General features: G+C 41.5%; 1 protein-coding gene across 2 annotated transcripts; it reads left to right on the plus strand.

The window, feature by feature from the left end:
- Positions 1 to 66: 66 nt before the first annotated feature.
- Positions 67 to 22149, plus strand: LOC139577122 (pescadillo homolog). Of its 2 annotated transcripts, none has more exons than XM_071403963.1 (15): positions 67 to 268; positions 754 to 833; positions 1057 to 1210; positions 1315 to 1424; positions 1627 to 1798; positions 2432 to 2521; positions 4827 to 4943; positions 8246 to 8323; positions 8519 to 8608; positions 14105 to 14235; positions 14885 to 15010; positions 16384 to 16568; positions 16692 to 16816; positions 16969 to 17157; positions 21546 to 22149. In XM_071403963.1, the coding sequence occupies exons 1-15, from the start codon at positions 245 to 247 to the stop codon at positions 21627 to 21629; spliced, it is 1755 nt and encodes a 584-aa protein (XP_071260064.1). In that variant the 5' UTR covers positions 67 to 244; the 3' UTR covers positions 21630 to 22149. The 2 variants fall into 2 exon arrangements, with proteins under 2 accessions (XP_071260064.1, XP_071260065.1); XM_071403964.1 differs by having other exon boundaries at positions 16972 to 17157.

Here is a 22149-nt window from a genome sequence, read left to right on the forward strand (position 1 = left end):
ACGGTGTTTAAATATTGACTGGTTTACATTAAAAAATATATATAATATTCAGGCCTAAAAATGACCGCTTGACGTGTCGGGGTCCTGGGAGCTCATTCCGCGCATGTCAGAAGATATACTTGTCACACAACACGTGCAACAGCCACGGTGTTTTTTGTTGGCGCTTGTGTTTACATGATTGTCTACAGAAGTATACCTACAAATCTAAGTAATTTACAGAATAACACGAACAGATATTTTGTAAATGGGGGGTCTACAGAAAAAGAAGGTAAGGATGTCACTGTTAGATTAATTATCCAACCATTTGGTTAGCTACGTACTGAAGTTAGCAAGCTCGCTCAGGCTGTTTCTCTTGAGCATGGAATTATGAGTTTAGGCCGAAATGTTTTAGCTAGTCAACTATAACATATCGCAAGCTAGTGTGAGACACTTTTATGTAACGTTAGCTAGATAACCTATTGTATTTCAATATCCGTCTAGTCTTGGAATCTTGTGCGGTTGATGCGTGTTGTTTTAAACTCAGCTAGCTGGTTAACGTTAGCCTAGCTGTTACATGTTCACCTGTCTAGTGTATAAAAAAGCAGTAAAGAGAGTACTAAATTGTTTTGCAGAACATTGTCAGCATCAAGCTTTTTACGCTTAAGTCTAGTTACACGTTTTCTAGTAATACGTTCCTCCAATACCTCACACATATGTCTGTCTGACTGTCTAAATGTTTTGTGAGTAACTGTAAACTTATGTGTCTTGTTTCAGTATGAGAGGGGCTCTGCCACCAACTATATCACAAGGAACAAAGCCCGCAAGAAGCTGCAGCTGAGCCTGGCAGATTTCAGGTACTAAGTACTACTGACCCACCACAACCTGGGTCGTATTTATTAGTTGGTTGTATTTATTAGTGTTGTTGTTGCCCCCTGTTTCGGTCCGTTTTCTTCCCTCTGGTGCCTATTGAATAAGGCCCTGTGTTCTGGCTGTGGATATAATAGCATGGTTGCCTCTGGTGTCAGTTTCTGCAATGCCAAATTCACAGTCTGCATGTTCATCCACTGTTCCACACAGACGCCTGTGCATTCTGAAGGGCATCTACCCTCATGAACCCAAGCACAAGAAGAAGGTGAACAAAGGTTCCACAGCTCCCCGCACATTCTATCTGCTTAAAGACATCCGGTTCCTCCTGCACGAGCCCATCGTTAGGAAATTTAGAGAGTACAAGGTAATGTTTTAGACTATTGTTTTGACTGAGATACAGATATTGTTACATTTTGTGTTTTTTACTGTTCACATTTTTCAGTCAACCACTTGTTCCGTCTCTGGTAGGTGTTTGTGCGTAAACTGAGAAAGGCCTATGGAAAGGCAGAATGGACAGGGGTGGAGAGACTGCGAGATAACAAGCCTGGCTACAAACTGGACCACATCATCAAAGAGAGGTGAGGTCTCAATCCACTGCAGCGCCAACTGCAAACAACAGATGGCAGTATTGAGCATATAAATTAACTGTAGACAATAATAATCTAATAGGATCTCTGTGGTGTTGTGCCCTGTTTATGGTTCATGTCATTATAACATTTGTAAAGAATGTCCTACATGTGTTTATATCTGAGCGTTGTGTTGGCTCTATTTGTGTGCCAGGTACCCCACATTCATCGATGCCCTCCGTGACATAGACGACGCCCTCTCCATGTGCTTCCTGTTCTCCACCTTTGCCCGCACTGGAAAGTGCCACGTCCAGACCATCACGCTATGCCGACGTCTCACGGTGGAGTGGATGAACTACCTAGTCACATCTCGCTCTCTCCGGAAGGTAGGAAGGACAAGAGTACAGATGTGTCCTCATTAACATAAAGAGTTGGTCCTCAATGAAAATTTCCATGTTGTGGATAGACAAAGTGCAGGCATGATTTATTAAGTAATGATACGGACTGTTACAGGTACAATTGCATCTGAAATTGAATTGTCATTTTAACTTTATATACACATACAGTACCAGTCAAAAGTTTGGACACACCTACTCATTCCATGGTTTTTATTGATTTTTACTATTTTCTACATTGTAAAATAATAGTGAAGACATCAAAACTATGAAATAACACATATGCTATCATGTATTAACCAAAACAGTATATTTCAGAATTTTCTATGTTGCCACCCTTTCCCTTGCTGACAGCTTTAACACTTTTTTTGGTGATTCCATGTGTTGTTTCATAGTTTTGATGTCTTCACTATTATTTTACAATGTAGAAAATAGTAAACATACAAAAAACTTTCTATGAGTTGGTGTGTCTAAACCTTTGACTGGTACTATATACTTAGCAGCAGATTTGTTGTTGTGGTTACTAGTCTACATTGGATGTGTATGAATGAGCTGCATGCTATTTGGCAAGAGAATAACTGGTAGTCCGCAGCACCCTTGACCTTGTTTTGCTTTCCCTGGCAGGTTTTCATCTCCATCAAGGGGATTTACTATCAGGCAGAGGTTCTTGGACAGCTCATAACCTGGCTCGTGCCCTACCAGTTTGCCCATGATGTAAGTGCTGAGTGACATCACAGCAGCTCAAAGAGCCATTTCAAATGTATGCAGTCACTGTGTTAAAGGCCTCCTCTTTTTATTTCACCATTATTTTATCAGGGAGTCATACTGAGACCAATGTCTCTTTCGTAGATGAGCCCTGAATTACAGAAAATACACACGTCAATTATAAATACAAAATGCAAGCAGAAACAACATGGTCCTACAACACACATTCATAAGGCCCTCAATCAGCTTTCTGAATTGCCCTTGAGGCATCAGCACATCACATTTTAAGGACAATTTGAAGATTGTTCCACAAATAAGATGCAAGAACTAAAAGCTGATTTACCAAACTCTGTGGAGACCAAAGGCATTTCCAGAGTTAACCATCCCTGACCCCGGGTGTGTGAACTCATATGTCTAAAGTTTAGTCATGATGTTAGGTACAGTGGGATTTTTTTGTATAGGGGCTTTATAAATGAAAACATAGCAATGAATCAACCTGCATGACATCAGATGGCCAACCAACTTCTGGTAGAGAATGCAGTGATGAGTACTAAAATTGTCACCATAATTAAGCGCAGTGCGCTATGATAAACTGCATCTAACGGCTTTAATGAAGTGGCAGTTGCATTCATATAGATGTTGCCATAGTCTAGGACCGATAGGAATGTGACTGAATCTGTTTTCTACTGTTTAGTGAGAGGCAAGATCTATTTCTATAGAAGCCCATTTTTATTCTCCGCTTATCTAACTCATCAAATGCTTTTTGAAAGATAGCTTTTCATCTATCCAGATGCCCAGATATTTGTATGCAGGGACACGATCAATATGTACACCACCCAAAGTGCATATTTTTTTAAATCATCAGTTTATTTTGATGTGCTCTAGAGAACAACATGTACTTAGTTTTACTTGCATTCGGGTTTTCTGTAATACAATGAAGGCAGACGGCAGTTCAGAGAGCCTGGTCAACTGTGGTGGCAATTGCATACCCAACAGTATCGTCGTCATACAAGTGCAGGTTTGTTTTTTACAGAAGTCGATATTGTTAAGGTAAAAAATACAGGATCCAGAATCGACCTAATGCAGCTGTTTTATTTCTGGGTAACAATTTAAGTACTTTACTGTTATAGATTTCCTTTTAATTGGGCAAAATATGTTTTTAGCAAAATACTATTTCACAAGCAAGAATTTTGCTAGGACTGAGTGAGGGCAAAACTAGCTGTTATTGGCAGAGGGGTTTAGAACGCTCTTTGTTATTGGTTTATTAACCAATTTACAGCATTGTGATGTCACCATGAAAGCCAAACCCGCAGATTGAGCCAGATGTTTCACTGGGTGTATAAATCTGAAGCATCTGGTTGGCATTTCCACTCACTCACCATCGATGAAAAATTTGATTTCAATACAATTCTGTTCCAAAAACTAGAATATGTTACAGCGTGGACTTCGTTTTGTAGACTACCTTTTGCCAAAGTTTCAAGAAATTTTGTTTGAGTGCAAGGGCAAATTTTGTTATTGCACACGCGCCCTTCATAGAGTTGGCGTTCCCTAACATAAATATGCTAATACATGCTAGAACGGTGGTATCCGATTTTATGTACCATGGCATCATACTTTGATTCCAACATCTCTTTCAAAAAGCTGGTGAAGAAAGTAACTCATAACCAAATTCAACCTAGATAATTTCTGATCCATACGAAATAGTTTGACTACAAAGGTAGCAGAACTGTACAGCAATGCTATGATACTTTCTCTCTTAACATCCTGCTTGACTAGCAGGGCCCAAGCTTACTGTACAACATTAAAACCCATTCAGTGTGTGTGTACAATAGGCTCTCAAAGTGCTTGAAAGAATAGACATCACTGTTAAATCCTCAGAAAGCATGAGCTCCTGAGTTGGGGAAGTACTGTGCAATACACCGACGTTTGCAGATCAGCTGTACCGACTTCAGACGAGTCCCAAGTCGCTTCTGGGAGAACACCACAAAACGGAGAACACAATTGTGTTTGTGAGAGTCCTCTTCCATAGAGGAGTCAAAATAGTTTATAGGCCAAACCGTTTGTACGTTACATACAATTTTGTGATATAAAATATTTCTAGCTTAAACTGCGATTTTTATGTTTTTATTATAATTTAATGCTAGCTCTATTTCCACGGGGCGCAGACATCGACCTTGGGGGGTTAAATACTTTACGTTGATGCTGTTTATTGTGTTTAAATTAAAGTAGCTTGACATGTGGTTGATGGGGCCTCAACATTGACTCTAAAATAGAAGCTTTCAGACTAATAATCTGTCTGTCCTTTGTTCCCCAGCACCCAACAGATGTGGACTATAGAGTAATGGCTACCTTCACGGAGATGTACACCACCCTCTTTGGCTTCATCAACTTCCGCCTCTACCAGACACTTAACCTGGTCTACCCACCCAAGGTAACCCAGCACCTGGCCCAAACCTGGGTTGTGTTCATTAGGCACCAAGGGAAGAAAACAGACTGAAATAAGGAGTGGCTACCTTAACCTGTCCAATGACAAATGCTTGTTTTTGTTATCCTGTTGCAAAATGTTTTGCTACAGTGTGCACTCATAAATACAATCCCGGAGAACCACTTCAGCCATCGCACATCATAAGCAGTGCTTTTTTTATCACCATGTTCCTTCTGTTGATGAACGTACAGTTGAAGTCGGAAGTTTACATACACTTAGGTTGCGGTCATTAACGCGTTTTCAACCACTCCACAAATTTCTTGTTAACAAACTATAGTTTTGGCAAGTCAGTTAGGACATCTACTTTGCATGACAAGTCATTTTTCCAACAATTGTTTACAGATTATTTCACTTATAATTCACTGTATCACAGTTCCAGTGGGTCAGAAGTTTACATGCACTAAGTTGACTGTGCCTTTTAAACAGCTTGGGAAATTCCAGAAAATTATGTCATTGCTTTTTAAGCTTATGATAGGCTAATTGACAACATTTGAGTCAATTGGAGGTGTACCTGTGGATGTATTTCAAGGCCTACCTAAAAACTCAGTGCCTCCTTTGCTTGACATCATGGGAAAATAAAAAGAAATCAGCCAAGACCTGATTGGCGAAAAAATGTAGACCTCCATAAGTCTGGTTCATCCTTGGGAGCAATTTCCAAACGCCTGAAGGTGCCACGTTCATCTGTACAAACAATAGTTACGCAAGTATAAACACCATGGGACCACACAGCCGTCATACCGCTAGAGATGAATGTACTTTGGTGCAAAAAGTGCAAATCAATCCCAGAACAACAGCGAAGGACCTTGTGAAGATGCTGGAGGAAACGGGTACAAAAGTATATGTCCACAGTAAAATGAGTCCTATATCGACATAACCTGAAAGGCTGCTCAGCAAGGAAGAAACCACTGCTCCAAAACTGCCATGAAAAAGCCAGACTACGGTTTGCAACTGCACATGGGGACAAAGATCATACTTTTTGGAGAAATGTCCTCTGGTCTGATGAAACAAAAATAGAACTGTTTGGCAATAATGACTATCGTTATGTTTGGAGGAAAAGCGGGGAGGCTTGCAAGCCAAAGAACACCATCCCAACCATAAAGCACGGGGGTGGCAGCATCATGTTGTGGGGGTGCTTTGCTGCAGGAGGGACTGGTGCACTTCAGAATATAGATGGCATGATGAGGAAGGAAAATGATGTTGATATATTGAAGCAATATCTCAAGACATCAGTCAGGAAGTTAACCTTTCTAGCGCAGGCATTCCGCTAGCAGAACCCCTCGACAACATTCCGCTGAAAAGGCAGCGTGGGAAATTCAAAAATATCTTTTAGAAATATGTAACTTTAACACATTAACAAGTCCAATACAGCAAATGAAAGATAAACATCTTGTTAATCTACCCACAACATATGATTATGTTAGTTCAGAGCCAAGTCAAAAAAACACAGCCATTTTCCAGCCAAAGATAGGAGTCACAAAAAGCAGAAATATAGGTAAAGTTAATCACTAACCTTTGATCTTCATCAGATGACACTCATAGGACATGTTACACAATACATGTATGCTTTGTTTGAAAATGTGCATATTTATATCCAAAAATCTCAGTTTACATTGGCGCGTTACGTGCAGTAATGTTTTGATTCCAAAACATCCGATGATCTTGCAGTTAGCCACAGAAATCCCAGAAATACTCATAATAAACATAGATAAAAGATACAAGTGTTATTCACAGAATTAAAGAGAGACTTCTCCTTAATGCAACCGCTGTGTCAGATTTCAAAAAGACTTTACGGAAAAAGCATAATCTGAGTACGGCGCTCAGAGCCCAATCCAGCCAAAGAAATTTCCGCCATGTTGGAGTCAACAGATGTTAGAAATAACATGATAAATATTCACTTACCTTTGATCTTCATCAGAATGCACTCCCAGGAATCCCAGTTCGACAATAAATGACTGATTTGTTCCATAAAGTCCGTAATTTATGTCCAAATAGCCACTAGTTGTTCAGCCCAGTCATCCATCTTCATGAGCACTAGGTCCAGACAAAAACTTAAAGTTCCGTTACAGGTCGTAGAAACATATCAAACGATGTTTGGAATCAATCTTTAGGATGTTTTTAACATAAATCATCAATAATGTTCCAACCGGAGAATTCCATCGTGTGTAGCAAAGCATTGGAACAAGAGCTAACTCTGTCGGGAGCGCACGTCACGAGCCTGATACTCTCTGCCAGACCACTGACTCATTCAGCTCCCATTCCCCCCTCCTTTATAGCAGAAGCCTGAAACAAGTTTCTAGAGACGGTTGACATCTAGTGGAAGCCTTAGGAAGTGCAACTTAACCCCATAGACACTGTGTATTCGGTAGGCCAAGCTTTGAAAAACTACAAACCTCAGATTTCCCACTTCCTGGTTGGATTTTCCTCAGGTTTTCGCCTGCCACATGAGTTCTGTTATACTCACAGACATCATTCAAACAGTTTTAGAAACTTCAGTGTTTTTTTTATCCAATACTACTAATAATATGCATATATTCGCATCTGGGACAGAGTAGCAGGCAGTTTACTCTGGGCACGCATTTCATGCAAAAGTGAAAATGCTGCCCCCTATCCCAAACAGGTTGAAGCTTGGTCGCAAATGGGTCTTCCAAATGGACAATGACCCAAAGGATACTTCCAAAGTTGTGGCAAAATGGCTTAAGGACAACAAAGTCAAGGTATTGGAGTGGCCATCACAAAGCCCTGACCTCATCCTATAGAATATTTGTGGGCTGAACTGAAAAAGCGTTTGCGAGCAAGGAGGCCTACTAACCTGACTCAGTTATACCAGCTCTGTCAGGAGGAATGGGCCAAAATTCACCCAACTTATTATGGGAAGCTTGTGGACGGCTACCCAAAACGTTTGACCCAAGTTAAACAATTTAAAAGGCAATGCTACCAAATACTAATTGAGTGTATGTAAACTTCTGACCCACAGGGAATGTGATGAAAGAAATAAAAGCTGGAATCACTCTACTATTATTCTGAAATTTCACATTCTTAAAATAAAGTGGTGATCCTAACTGACCTAAGACAGGCATTTTTACTAGGATTAAATGTCAGGAGTTTTGACAAACTGAGTTTAAATGTATTTGGCTAAGGTGTATGTAATCTTCTGACTTCAGCTGTATATAGTCTAGTAATATACAGAGATCATTGGCCTGCTAATTGTTGTGTGTCTGAGCTGTTGCTAACTACAACCCTCCCTCCAGCTGGACAGCAAATCTGAGTCAGAGCTGAAGGCAGAACATGAGGAGGACTACGCCATGGACTCTGAGAGCTACTTGGAGGTGGGCCTTTCATCACTTATGTATTGATACAAATAAATGGATAGAAGTTATATTTGCTTGATGAGGGACAGCCAGCCCTCTCTTCATTGTTCTGGGCTACCTGCCCTACCTTGATGGTACTCTGTCAGTAGAGATGTGTAGTTTTGAAGCGGTGTGTGTGGAAAACTGAACCAGTGGGTTTCATGCTCTCTACAGAAACTGTCTGCCCTGAGTGCCAGCCTGGCGCGGGTGGTTGCCACCGCGGAGGAGGAGGAGAACCAGCTTGACCAGTTCCCTGCTGAGGGGGTAAGGTGACACACTGAATAAACTGGCTACCAGGTGGTCAGGGGTGTGTTAGAACCAATGCCTCCCACGGTCACATTTCATTGTTTCCATTTAGAAATCACTTTCTTTCCCAAATCTTCAGGATGTAGGTGGAGGAACTATTTGTAGCCTCCACTCATCTTAAATGGATAGTTATGATACAAAAGTCATCCTCTATTTGATGTTGTTGTCCTTATAAATCAATGTTCGGTCTACAGAAGGGCTCATTCCTGCCAATGTATTGTATACTAGGCATTTAAATGATTGCTGAAGAGCTAAATGAAAAGGAATGGAAAAGCTCCACCAAGGATTCACCTTTATTATGGTGCATTTTCTTTGAAGATTTAGCATGGTGTTTTTCTGTTTCCATCTACGCGGACTCTCACATGTGTCTCTCTGGGCCATGGCTCCTGCGGACCTGCTCTAACCTGGAGCCAAGACAAGACCCTGGGTACTTTTCAGTTTCATTTACATAACAATGGCTACCTGTGAACCAGGGTTTCCGTTCGAAATGTGTCGCCGGACATTTGACCGGCAAAATTTTTTGTTTCCCGTACATTTCAGAAGTCTGCCGGACCCATATGCATTGGGTGAGTGACCTGATTAGGGCGTCCACCCACGGTGCTCAGAATGACAATCTCATTTAGATTATGGTAATTCATATTAACAGAACATGCAAGTTGAGATGTAACGATGTGTGGTCCTTCTTACCAACTTCTGTTGTGCACTTTGAAAACGTTAAAATAACTGTCCACATTTAATTTTCCTTAGCCAACAAGATGAGTAATGAACAGCAAAATCAATAGCCTATGTCAATCAACTATCCCCCATTGTTGAAAAGTTGACCTATTATGTTGGTCAGCTTCTCGAGAAAGAAATAGCATATTCCAAACCGACTCTGGGACAGTTGTGGGAAGATCGAGTTGTGGACTCGAGTCACATGACTTGGACTCAAGTATGACTTGAGTCACAACTTTGACTTGAGACTCGACTTGATATGTCTGACTTGAAATGATCTGGCCAGGGTTTGTAATCTTTTGTCACTCGTTTTGTGGGTCTTCATGGATTACGCTACACTCAGCAAGAGAGTAGCTGCAGCATCGCCTTTGCAAAAACAAACAAACAGCTGCAACAGATTGGCTAGTGAAACACACACTTGGCACTCTGGACCAGCAAACTTGTCAATCAACACAGGTCGGGTGTGCTAGAGAACAGATTGATTTGCTGTACATCTATAGGATTGGGTGCAGCGCAAATGTCAAATTGTAGGGAGAGAGGCTTACCATGATGTGTGTGGCTCCAAAAAATGTTGATCACCAACCTTAACTGTTAACTATTACTTTGCTAGCTCACAAGCAATGGGGCAACAATTACTAGCATAGGCCTACTGGTCTTTTGGTATGTAGCAATTGCTTGACATTGATAACTTACTAATGAAGCTTGCATTTGGAATTTGTTGTTAAAATGAATTATTACTGTGGCGAAGACCCACCATAAGCGCTGCTCTTCACCTATGCTCTCCAATGTTGAAATTGGGTTGTAGAACCAGTTTTGTAATTGCCAATTGGATAATTGTACGGTCCTGGGGGCCAAGTGCTTGTATTATGTAGGTCTACCTGTTTGAGCTCCTGTTAGACAGATTTGATTTGGTTTCTCAAGATGAGGGTGTACAGTAGGGCTGGGCGATAAATCAATATCAATAATTATCGAGGTAATTACTTCCCTCAATAACGATATAAAACATATTTAGATAAATTTTTAGATAATGTCAATTTCACCTCTGCCGCAGCAGGAACATGCGGAGAAGTGACAATATGCACGTGGAGAGGTATACGCCCACTAAAAAACACTTATTGGCTACTCACTCGAGGTGCTATTAACCACAAAATGATTGATGTAGGTGAAAACAGTGGCAGTGATAGCCATGGAGAAGGAGAAGCTTCCAATGAAGAAATTATTGATAAAAAGGGTTCAATTATTTAAATTATTTGGTAGTGGTTTGGCTTTTTGAAGTCGGACAAAGAGCAGAGCAATGTTCGGTGCAAATTGTGCCATAAACAGGTGGCTATCAAATCTGGTAATACGACAACTTTTTCACCATCTGAAGCAAAATCACTCTTTGGAACATGCAGGAAGTTTGAGTTTGCGCCACGGAATTGCTAAACGCCAATCTAGGCATGTTCGCCCGAAGCAGTCAACACTGACTGCGTTTATTCCCTAAGAGCAAACATCGAAAAGACACAAAGATAATCACAAATGCTATTATGCATTGCTAAGGACATGCTACCCATTAGTACAGTCGAAAAGGAAGGTTTCAAGAGCCATGCTCCACCACCACAGGTCTTAATGAAATTAAGCTGGTAGAAAAGGAACTCAGTTGCTACCTTCAGTCTCCTGATGCCGACAGTGAAACCAATCCACTGGACTGGCGGAAGATCCAACCACAAAAAACTTTCCCAAAGTCAGCCACCTGGCAAAGCACTACCTGTGCATTCCTGCGACCAGCTTCCCCCCAGAGTGTGTTTTTAGCACAGGTGGCAACATAGTGACCTGCCATAGGGCAGCTTTAAAGCCAGAGACCGTAGACTTGTCTTTCTTGCTTGTAACTTGTACTACTACCCCAACATAAACTGTGATGTGCCATTAGGCTCAACTACCCCAACATAAACTGATGTACCATTAGGCTCAACTACCCCAACATAAACTGTGATGTGCCATTAGGCTAACAGTTCTAATGCATATTGACTATTTATTTTTATTGCTTGTTCATGACTTGTAAGGGTTTACAGCTTTAAGAAAAGTTAATATTATTTGAGTTCTACTTCTGACAATAAATAAGAAACATTAAAGCCTTTGGCTTGTTCAGGCATTCTTGAGTGTAAAGCAGATATGCACCTTTTAAACACAATTATCACGATTTTAATCAAATAGTCATTATCAAATGAAAAAATATAAATTATCACACTATTTGCCTTTTCGCCCAGCCCTGGTGTACAGCCTTGCCTGCTACCGGTGTCTGTTCAGATAGGACAGGTTAAACCTGATAGAGGCTTTTTATTTTGAGCTATTGTCCGTGTATATTTTGTATGATATGGTGCGTGCACCATTTGGATCATCAACCTACTTTGCCTTTAGCTGATTTCAAATCAAAATCAAATTTTATTTGTCAGATGTGCCAAATACAACAGGTGTAGACCTTACAGTGAAATGCTTACTTACGAGCCCCTAACCAACAACGCAGTTTAAAAAATGCCGATAAGAAATAAAAGTAACAAGTAATTAAAGAGCAGCAGTAAAATAACAATAGCGAGACGATATACAGAGGGGTACCGGCACAATGTGCGGGGGCACCAGTTGAGGTAATATGTACATGAAGGTATACTTATTAAAGTGACTGCATAGATGATAAGAGTAGCAGTGGCATAAAAGGGGGGGGGGGGGCAATGCAAATAGTCTGGGTTGCCATTTGATTAGGTGTTCAGGAGTCTTATGGCTTGGGGGTAGAAGCCTCTTGGACCTAGACTTGGTGCTCGTGGTACTGCTTGCCGTGCTGTAGCAGAGAGAACAGTCTATGACTAGGGTGGCTGGAGTCTGACAATTTTTTTGGCCTTCTGACATCGCCTGGTATAGAGGTCCTGGATGACAGGAAGCTTGGCCCCAGTGATGTACTGAGCCGTTCGCACTACCCTCTGTAGTGCCATGCAGTCGGAGGCCGAGCAGTTGTCATACCAGGCAGTGATGCAACCAGTCAGGATGCTCTCGATGGTGCAGCTGTAAAACCTTTTGAAGATCTGAGGACCCATGCCAAATCTTTTCAGTCTCCTGAGGGGGAATAGATTTTGTTGTGCCCTCTTCACGACTGTCTTGGTGTGCTTGGACCATGTTAGTTTGTTGATGTGGACACCAAGGAACTTGAAGCTCTCAACCTGTTCCACTGTAGCCCCATCGATGAGTGGGGGTGTGCTCGGTCCTCTTTTTCCTGTAGTCCACAATCATCTCATTTCATGCCCTTACGACAGCTACAAGGTCCATATTTTACAATTACATAGGCTAATTACATAGGCTAATAAAGATATGTTGTAGACAAAACAATGAAAAGAGTTGTCTGGGCCTCCTGAGTTGCGCAGCGGTCTAAGGTAGTGCTTGAGGTGTCACTACAGCCCCAGGTTCGATCCCAGGCTGTGTTACAGCGAGCCGTGACCGGGAGACCCATGAGGCGGCGCACATTTGGCCAAGTGTCGACCAGGTTAGGGGAGGGTTTGGCCAGCTGAGATTTTCTTGTCCCATTTAAGCTCTAGCGACTCCTTGTGGCAGGCCGGGTGCCTGCGAACTGATTTCGGTCACCATCCAAAACAGTTCGGAACAGTTTGCATATATTCTCCGGCAAGGGTTTTTTCGGGTGTTCGTGCACAAATTTTTCCTCGAGGCAAGCCGAAGTTCAGAAACCGAAATCTACACCCCTTTATCTGTGATTGGCAAAGAGTAGGGATTCTTCAGTAAAGTGTTTGTCATTCAACGAGAGACGAATCCTTTTCATGCACAATTTTTTACTTGAGAAATACTCCACCAAACGTCTTCGATGTAAAATTGCGCGACTAACATTTAATTACTGATTTCTTGACTATTTTAACGTCTCAAGATGAACAAATGGTACTATTGCGGCTTATTTTCTAATTTTTCAAGCAAAGGTATTAAGGGAGTATGCAAGCACACTCGTTCAGTTCACCTAGCTGAGTTCGGCTAGGCGCAATATGAAGCACGCGGACGGCTTAAGACTGGGGAGCACACCTATGTTTTCAAGGGATGAGGTTTGTAAACATGAAGAAACCAATCCCATCCCACCAACTTCCTGTGTGCCTGATATGGAATTTTGAAATCAATGTTCATAAATTTCAATTATCCTTATAGGTCTGCAAACCAGAGTGTGTAAAGTTCTGGTTTAAATGAAACAGACAGAATTCCCAGCTCACAATTAGTCAAATCCAATTTTATTTGCGAGAGCTCTCCCGTGCATATACAAAGATGTTCCTTTTATAACATTCTCTTACCCTACGCACATGCATACACATTAACATTAGGAGAGCTATCCTATCTACTTCTCTACAATTCTCACCACAGTTGATCACTACCCAACTGACATTTCCATTCCCCCCAATATAATGGAAACCTGGAGGGGTACTCCCTGTCCTATCTTATCTCCCCAGAGTTTTAGCCGGGTCAGTTCAAACATAGGTTAAGGATTCTCTTTGTTTTCTTTCTGCACACACGTACATTCCTCTCTTCCCCAGTCCTATTTGGACTTATGTTTATCAGCTTTAATTACTCCTTGTCTATGCTACATAACCTCTAATCCCTAATGGTTAAGTTTCCGGGTAGAATTATTTAATAATTTATCTTCACCCTTTATAAATTATTTTAACAGTGCCCTTCTAAAAACGTTCCCCGTCTCCTTTCACCCCCCCCCCCTTGTCTCTTCAGGAGGACCTAGAGAACATGGAGGCCAGAGAGAAGGAGCAAAAAGAGCAGGAGGCCCAGAATAGGCTTTTCGAGGGGCTCAAGTTCTTCCTGAACAGGGAAGTTCCCAGAGAGTCACTGGCTTTTATCCTGAGGTGAGAACCAGCCCACCACCACACACACCCAATGATGTCTATAAACCCTGGATTGGTGATGCTATGTATTGGCCATTGAGAGGCTTTGAAGCCACCGGTAGGCCATATTGGCACTCCCCAGTAGGAGCAGTCCTCCAGAGGAATGAGTGGAATTCTACAGTACTTCAATTATTTATTTTTTGTTGTTGTAGTGGGACAGTAACATTGTTATTCTCAAAAAAGTATACTTTTAAGGAAAATGTTATATATTTTTATGTTTAGCTCACATACTATAATGTAAAAGTATGCATTAAGATGTCTAATATAATAAATGTTGCAAAAACTAATGTAGACATTAATAAATGCATTTCTATAGCTTAAAATAAATAGTTTACAATGATGGGGGGGTGCCAAGATGAACGCACAGTGGCTTCAACACAGTGTCCCCTATCAGTCATCTAGAGTGTATCTATAAATCATTGCACACACCCCAGCCAGTCTGGGCTGCTCAATAATGTTATGGCACCTTGTGAAGTAAAAGCAGGTCAAACGCAGGCTGAAGGTTTTAGGGACTGGTTCCATGCTACACTGCACCTCAAAGAGCTTTGATGCAGAGTGAAGTGATCCATCGTTTAATTTTTATTGATCTCTATCTCTCTCTGTCTGACAGGTGTTTTGGTGCCGAGGTGTCATGGGACAAGTCCCTCTGCATCGGTGGTACCTACGACGTGACTGATGAGACCATTACCCATCAGATTGTGGACAGGCCCGACATAGACAAGCAGTACATCAACAGGTGAACAGGCCCGATGGATCTACCACTATTTGTAGTCGTTACAGCTGTTGCAAATGTCTTGCAATTCATAAAAAATCTTGGAATGATCTTTTGGATACAACCCAGATCCAGCGCCAGAACTAATCAGTTGGATGGGCATTTTGTTTTGGGGGCGTGCTTTTTCAAGGAACATCCTACGTGTGCACTTTACATTTTCTATTATTTTTATGAATGTAATAGTGAAGACCATAGGCAGCTTGTGAGTTTCAAGTTTGGGGGAGTTTACAATTTATCCTACCATTTCTACCGATATGCATGCCAGTTATGATACATTTTTTATGCGTATTTCGTGGAACAGTTTCATTTCAATAATAATGTTTTAATTTCTCTAAATAAATAATCTACCACGTGGTTAATCATAAAAATCTGAAGTAAAATGATAAACATCTAAAAGTTCAAATTCAACTATGGCGAGAGCACAAACCTCTGCCATATGGACATTGATACACTGTGATCCAGAAATGAGAGTGTAGAACTCAGATGCAGCAATAGGCCTGTCTTCCATTGTCAACTAGGTAAAATACATAGGCCTAAAGCCGACAAATCCAAACGGTAGAAAATATCTTGATTTCGCTCGCTCGGATGCTTTAACTGAGATTGATTTGTCTTAGTCGGCACGTGTTTCGGCCAATATTTAATTTGGACGGGCAAGGAGGTACGGTAGGACGGGCCCCCCTAAGGCTTGCCCTGATACAACCCAACCCCTCTCTCTTTCAAATCACCAAATGTATTTTCAGCCAAGCTATTTTCCAAGGCTACTTACAGACCCAACGGACCAGAGGCTTTCTGTTTGCCTACTCATTCAGCCCCCCCCCCCCCCCCCCTCACAGAGATGGGTTCAGCTCATCCCCACAATGCCCCCTTTGAGAGGGCTCTTCCTGCTCTGGTCACTCAAAGACCCCTGTTATCGAGGGAGTGGGCGGAGGGGGGGGGGGGGGCAGAGTCACGCGTGTCAGACCATGTCCTCTTCCTTTATGTCGCTTCATAGAGCTTAGCTGTACACAGGGTACATAATGCCTCTATTATGGGCCTGCTAACTCCTGCCCACATTCATTCATTTGGCTGTTGTGATGTACATACAACACATCCACAACTTGCTAATGTGTCAACGGTGAGTTGACTCGACTGACTGGGCATAAATATCCCAATGGATCCAACTCGGTATAGTCCCAAAGGTGCAAACCCCACCCATCTGGTACTCCAGGAAAGTATCTGAAAGAAGACAACTATTATTTGAACCAAGTTTGATATGTGTCTGTGTAGAAACCTTGTCCGTAAAGGAGACCGGCTGGTGGGTAACTAACGGTGTGTCTGGTGGTCGTGTTCTGTTCCAGGTACTACATCCAGCCCCAGTGGGTGTTTGACTCGGTCAACGCCAAGATGCGCCTGCCTGTGGAGGACTACTTCCTGGGGGTGACGCTGCCGCCCCACTTGTCACCCTTTGTGGAGGAGAAGGACGGTGACTATGTGCCCCCGGAGAAGCTGAAGCTCATAGCCCTGCAGCGTGGCGAGAAGCACGGTAAGAGCTGAGCCTCTCCATGGCTTCACATGTTTCTGTTGGGCCTGCATGATGAATGTTCACATGTTTCTGTTGGGCCTGCATGATGAATGTTGTGTATATATATTTTTTTGTTACACTCAGTACAAGATGATGAGGAAGAAGAAGAAGATGATGATGATGAAGAGGACAACGATGAGGTGGACGATGAAGATTTGACTGAGGAGAAGAATCTGAAAAAGATGGAGGATCAGCGATCCCAGGGCAAGGTGAGAGAATCCTAGCAGTATCTACACGATTGACCATCTGAATGGCCTGTTTCATCCAACATAAAAGAACACCGTTATCATTGGGCATAGTGCGCTATAGGGAATAGGGTGCCATTTTGGGGACACTCTAAGATATATCTCTCCTGTCCCAGCAGACTCTGGCGGTGAAGGTGACCCCCGGCAAAGTGAAACCCTGGGAAACTGGTTCCGTGGGGAACAAGGTTCGACTGGAGCAGGAGGAGAAGGCAGAGGAGAAGCGTCTGGCAATCATGATGATGAAGAAAAAGGAGAAGTACCTGTACGACAAGATCATGTTTGGCAAGAAGAGGACGACCCGAGAGGTGAGTCCCCTCCACTCCACACCTGCCTAACTGACATTGCAACTCACAAGCCTCCCTCGCTGCGTTCCATCTCCAGTCTGTATGTGGGTGTAGATGAATAGATAGACACGACATGTAACTGTGTCGGACCCATCAGTACTGTCGCCTTGGGAAAAGCCAGTCTCACAGCCATATTAATATACATGGAGGTAGCAGTGGAGGCTGCTGAGGGGAGGACGGCTCATAATAATAGCTGGAATGGAGTCAATGGAATGGTATCAAACACATCAAACGTGGTTTCCATGTGGTTGATGCCATTTCATTGACTACATTCCAACCATTATGAGCCAGCCTCAACTGGGAGGTAGAGAATGAGACCCCATTGGGCATTTTGGGAAAACTGGCAGTGTACTTTCCAGCAGGCTGCTCTCTGTGCCTAGTACCTACTAGAGGTCGACCGATTAATCGGCATGGCCAATTAATTAGGGTCGATTTCAAGTTTTCATAACAATCGGTGCTTGGCATTTTTGGACACCGATTACATTGCATTCCACGAGGAAACTGCGTGGCAGGCTGACCACCTGTTACGTGAGTGCAGCAAGGAGCCAAGGTAAGTTGCTAGCTATCATTAAACTTCTCTTTTAAAAAACAATCAGTCTTCACATAATCACTAGTTAACTACACATGGTTGATGATATTACTAGGTTAACTAGCTTGTCCTGCGTTGCATATAATCAATGCGGTGCCTATTAATTTATCATCGAATCACAGCCTACTTCGCCAAACGGGATGATTTAACAAAAGCGCATTTGAGAAAAAAGCACAATCGTTGCACGAATGTACCTAACCATAAACATCAATGCCTTTCTTAAAATCAATACACAGAAGTATATATTTTTTTAAACATGCATATTTAGTTAAAATAAAGTAATGTTAGCAGGCAATATTAACTAGGGAAATTGTGTCACTACTCTTGCGTTCATTGCACGCAGAGTCAGGGTATATGCAACAGTTTGGGCTGCCTGGCTCGTTGCGAACTAAATTGCCAGAATTGTACATAATTATGACATAACATTGTAGGTTGTGCAATGTAACAGCAATATTTAGACTTAGGGTTGCCGCCCGTTCGATAAAATACTTAACGGTTCCGCATTTCACTGAAAGAATAAACTTTTTTTTCTTCGAAATGATAGTTTCTGGATTTGACCATATTAATTACCAACGGCTCGTATTTCTGTGTTTATTATAATTAAGTCTATGATTTGATAGAGCAGTCTAACTGAGCGGTGGTAGGCAGCAGCATGCTCGTAAGCATTCATTCAAACTTTACTGCCTTTGCCAGCAGCTCTTAGCAATGCTTGCTTCACAGCGCTGTTTATGACTTCAAGCCTATCAACTCCTGAGATTAGGCTGGCAATACTAAAGTGCCTATTAGAACATCCAATAGTCAAAGGTATATGAAATACAAATGGTATAGAGAAATAGTCGATGCGTCATAATTCCTATAAGAAGTTTTAGGTTGTAGTTATTAACTGGGAATGTTGAAGAACTAGGAATATTGAACCACCAGCTTTCATATGTTCTGAGCAAGGAACTTAAATGTTAGCTTTTTTACATGGCACATATTGCGCTTTTACTTTCTTTTCCAACACTGTTTTTGCATTATTTAAACCAAATTGAGCATGTTTTATTATTTATGAGACTAAATAGATTTTATTTATGTTGTAATTGTCATTATTTTATATATATATATAATAAATAAATCGTCTGATTTAATCGGTATCTGCTTTTTTTGGTCCTCCAATCGGCATTGAAAAAGCATAATCGGTCGACCTCTAGTACCTACCTATTGAGCTGTAGGAATGTTTAACAGGGTTTGAATAGCCGTGCCCTGGAAAGCTTGCACACTAAAACGATAGCCCCTTCTAATAGAATTGGTCCATTTTTTTATATTTTTTTAACCAAATCCCTCTTTCTTTTATGTAGAGTACCAGTCAAAAGTTTGGACACCTACTCATTCAAGGATTGTTCTTTATTTGGACTATTTCCTACATTGTAGAATAATAGTGAAGACATCAAAACTATGAAATAACACTTGGAATCATGTAGTAGACAGTGTTAAACAAATCAAAAATATATTTTATTTGAGATTCTTCAAAGTGGCTACCCTTTGCCTTGACAGCTTTGCACACTCTTGGCATTCTTTCAACCAGCTTCACCTGGAATGCTTTTCCAACGGTCTTGAAGGAGTTCCCACATGCTGAGTACTTGTTGACTGCTTTTCCTACACTCTGCAGTCCAACTCATCCCAAATCATCTCGATTTGGTTGAGGTCGGGTAATTGTGGAGGCCAGGTCATCTGATCCAGCACGCCATCACTCTCCATCTTGGTCAAATTTCCCTTACACAGCCTGGAGGTGTGTTGGGTCATTATCCTTTTGAAAAACAAATGATAGTCCCACTAAGTGCAAACCAGATGGGATGGCGTTTCGCTGCAGAATGCTGTGGTAGCCATGCTGGTTTACCGATTTCACCTTGTTTTGAGAAACTTACCCCACACACACAATAGACTTCCTAATTGCTTGTTCTGCAGTTTGGGGGCTATGGAAAAACATGAATAAAGGCTCCCAAAAAAATCTGTCATTTTAGAAACGGCTTCACTCTCAGTACAGTGATGCAGGTCTTTTGATATTGGACACATGAAATTGTGTAATTACAAACTTTATCCGCAACATATTCCATTTGTGCGACTCAAGTGGTTTCTCCTACCAGCTGTGCTGCTTCTGTGTAGCCTGCACAGCTAACCGATCGAGTTGCATATTTATCAAGCAAAAGAGCCCAAACTCCAAGTGACGATTCAAATGTTTACTCAACGAAGAAGTAACAGCTGAATACACACATTCAATACAGTGCAGTGTCCACTTATACCCTTAGCTCTCACCCCTTCCACAAAGATGTACTTTTCCATCACCCAGGATTTCTCTGTGCTGCTCTGTTCATGTCACAGGCCTGGTCAGTAAGGAAGAGGCCTTGTGTTATTGGGAGTACACATTCCTGCAGTCCATAAGTCTTCTCATACACAGAGTTTGAACCTCTCAGACGGTCGTGCAGAAGAAATATCAGCCCGTGCAGAGAAGCACAAGATTGAACTTCACTCAACTTTCTAGAATTTTCTAGAAAGGATAGCTAACACTATCAACGTTTCGCTCTACTGTGGGAATTGTGCTAGAATCAATGCAATATTAGCCAGTTTCAATGTAACCTACCGAGAGAAAAAAATTTAACTATGCAAGACTTAGTATGCAAAACTAACTGCAGGAGATTTTCTTGTAGGCAGAGCGCATTGGAGTAGGATTCTATTGCATTGACAGGCATGACTCCGGCCCGTACTCTACACAAACCGGTGCGCCATAACCAGTCAGAGCTGCAGTAGGGCTATATGCAAATAGCCATTGCCATATATGGATCTGTGCCATTTATTTTGAACTGGACTGTGTGTAGAGCATGAGCAGTCGTGAGTAGATGCGTTTGTTTTGAGAACAAAGCGAGAGCTACATGTAGCCACGTGTGCACCATTGTTCATATGTTTTGCTAGTTAGTGAGTTATTAGCCCACTTATAGATAATTTGTAGTCAACGATGGGGGAGTGGTTGCTTCCTACAAGAGCACAAAATGTGTGCATTTCTAGCCGTCTTTGAAAGGTAAGTCAAATTAATAGCTTTTTTTCTCAAAGGGGCAGTGTTGTATTTTGAGACCAGCTTGAAGACTCTAAGTAGGCAGAGTCTAGCTTACTTTGTCTGATTCTCAGTAATAATGGTATGGGAATAATTACGCTTTTTTTTTGTAAAGTTGTTTGTTGCATCAAACACAACAGCATTTTCAGTTACCTTGTCTGAAGAACAACTGGATTAACAGCCCTGCATATTTTTATTTTTATTTTTTTAAGTCGCATGGACTGTAGGCCTACATGGAACACCACACATTGGCTGCTACTGTAGGCTGCATGATAGAACAGTTATTTTCTCCATTGTTTCAACATTATGATCAAATAGCCACAGTAGCCTACTTGATCACTTGACTGTAACTTAAAGCGGGCACTGCCTCTGTTCAGAGTAAACGTGCGCCAGAAGTTTTCACAATGTTCAAGTTTGCGCTCAGCAGACCTGAAATTTGCTCTGTGCCCCCCCAAAAATTGAGGGAACATTTCCCAACAGTACTTTTAATCTCTTAGGATATAATAACAATATATTCATACTAAAAATATATAATGCTATAAAACTCTAAAAGTAATATAAAACAGTAATTTACAATCTATCAAATCCCTTAAAGAGCATGTGACCTTGGTTCCACACCCATGAATTCTTCAGTCACTTCACTGTTCATTAACTCAATCTGATTTCCCTTCGCAGGCAAACAAACTGGCTGCTAAGAGAAAGGCTCACGAAGATACCAGCAAGGCAGAGAAGAAGCAGAAAAAGGCCAAGAAACAGTAGCCACCTAACAGTGGATATTCATCAAGGACTGGTTTTGATTTGTATGGTTGTCAATCATACAAGATGGAAGACTCATGAAACTGATGGGTTTATTATGGGGGAAAAGTATGAGTTGGTCCCGTGGTGATTGAGATCAATGTTAGTATCATTTGTCAAGCATGTTGGCAGGTCACATTGTTGCAAAATATTATCCACCCTGCCTCGTCAACCGTTGAGGTGAATGTCTGCTTTGTTCTTATTTGTGTGAACTCTGATATTCTGGTCAGTACTCTGTAAAAGAAAGATTTTACCACTGATTCACCCTATTTTAATCTATTAAATGGGGTTCTGTGTAATCCATTTACTGTTATTAATGACTCTAATAACATAAACAACAAGCCCTGCTGTCATCAGAGAAATTAACTTTGTATGAAACCTCCCCTAACAAAACAAACAACACTTTTTGTATACTTTTTTTTTTTTTAAGTAGGACACTTTTTTTGGCTTGATGTGTAATTACAATAAATAGTTTTTGTTTAAA

This window comes from Salvelinus alpinus, chromosome 5 (genome assembly GCF_045679555.1).
Source record: "Salvelinus alpinus chromosome 5, SLU_Salpinus.1, whole genome shotgun sequence".
Taxonomy (NCBI): domain Eukaryota; kingdom Metazoa; phylum Chordata; class Actinopteri; order Salmoniformes; family Salmonidae; genus Salvelinus; species Salvelinus alpinus.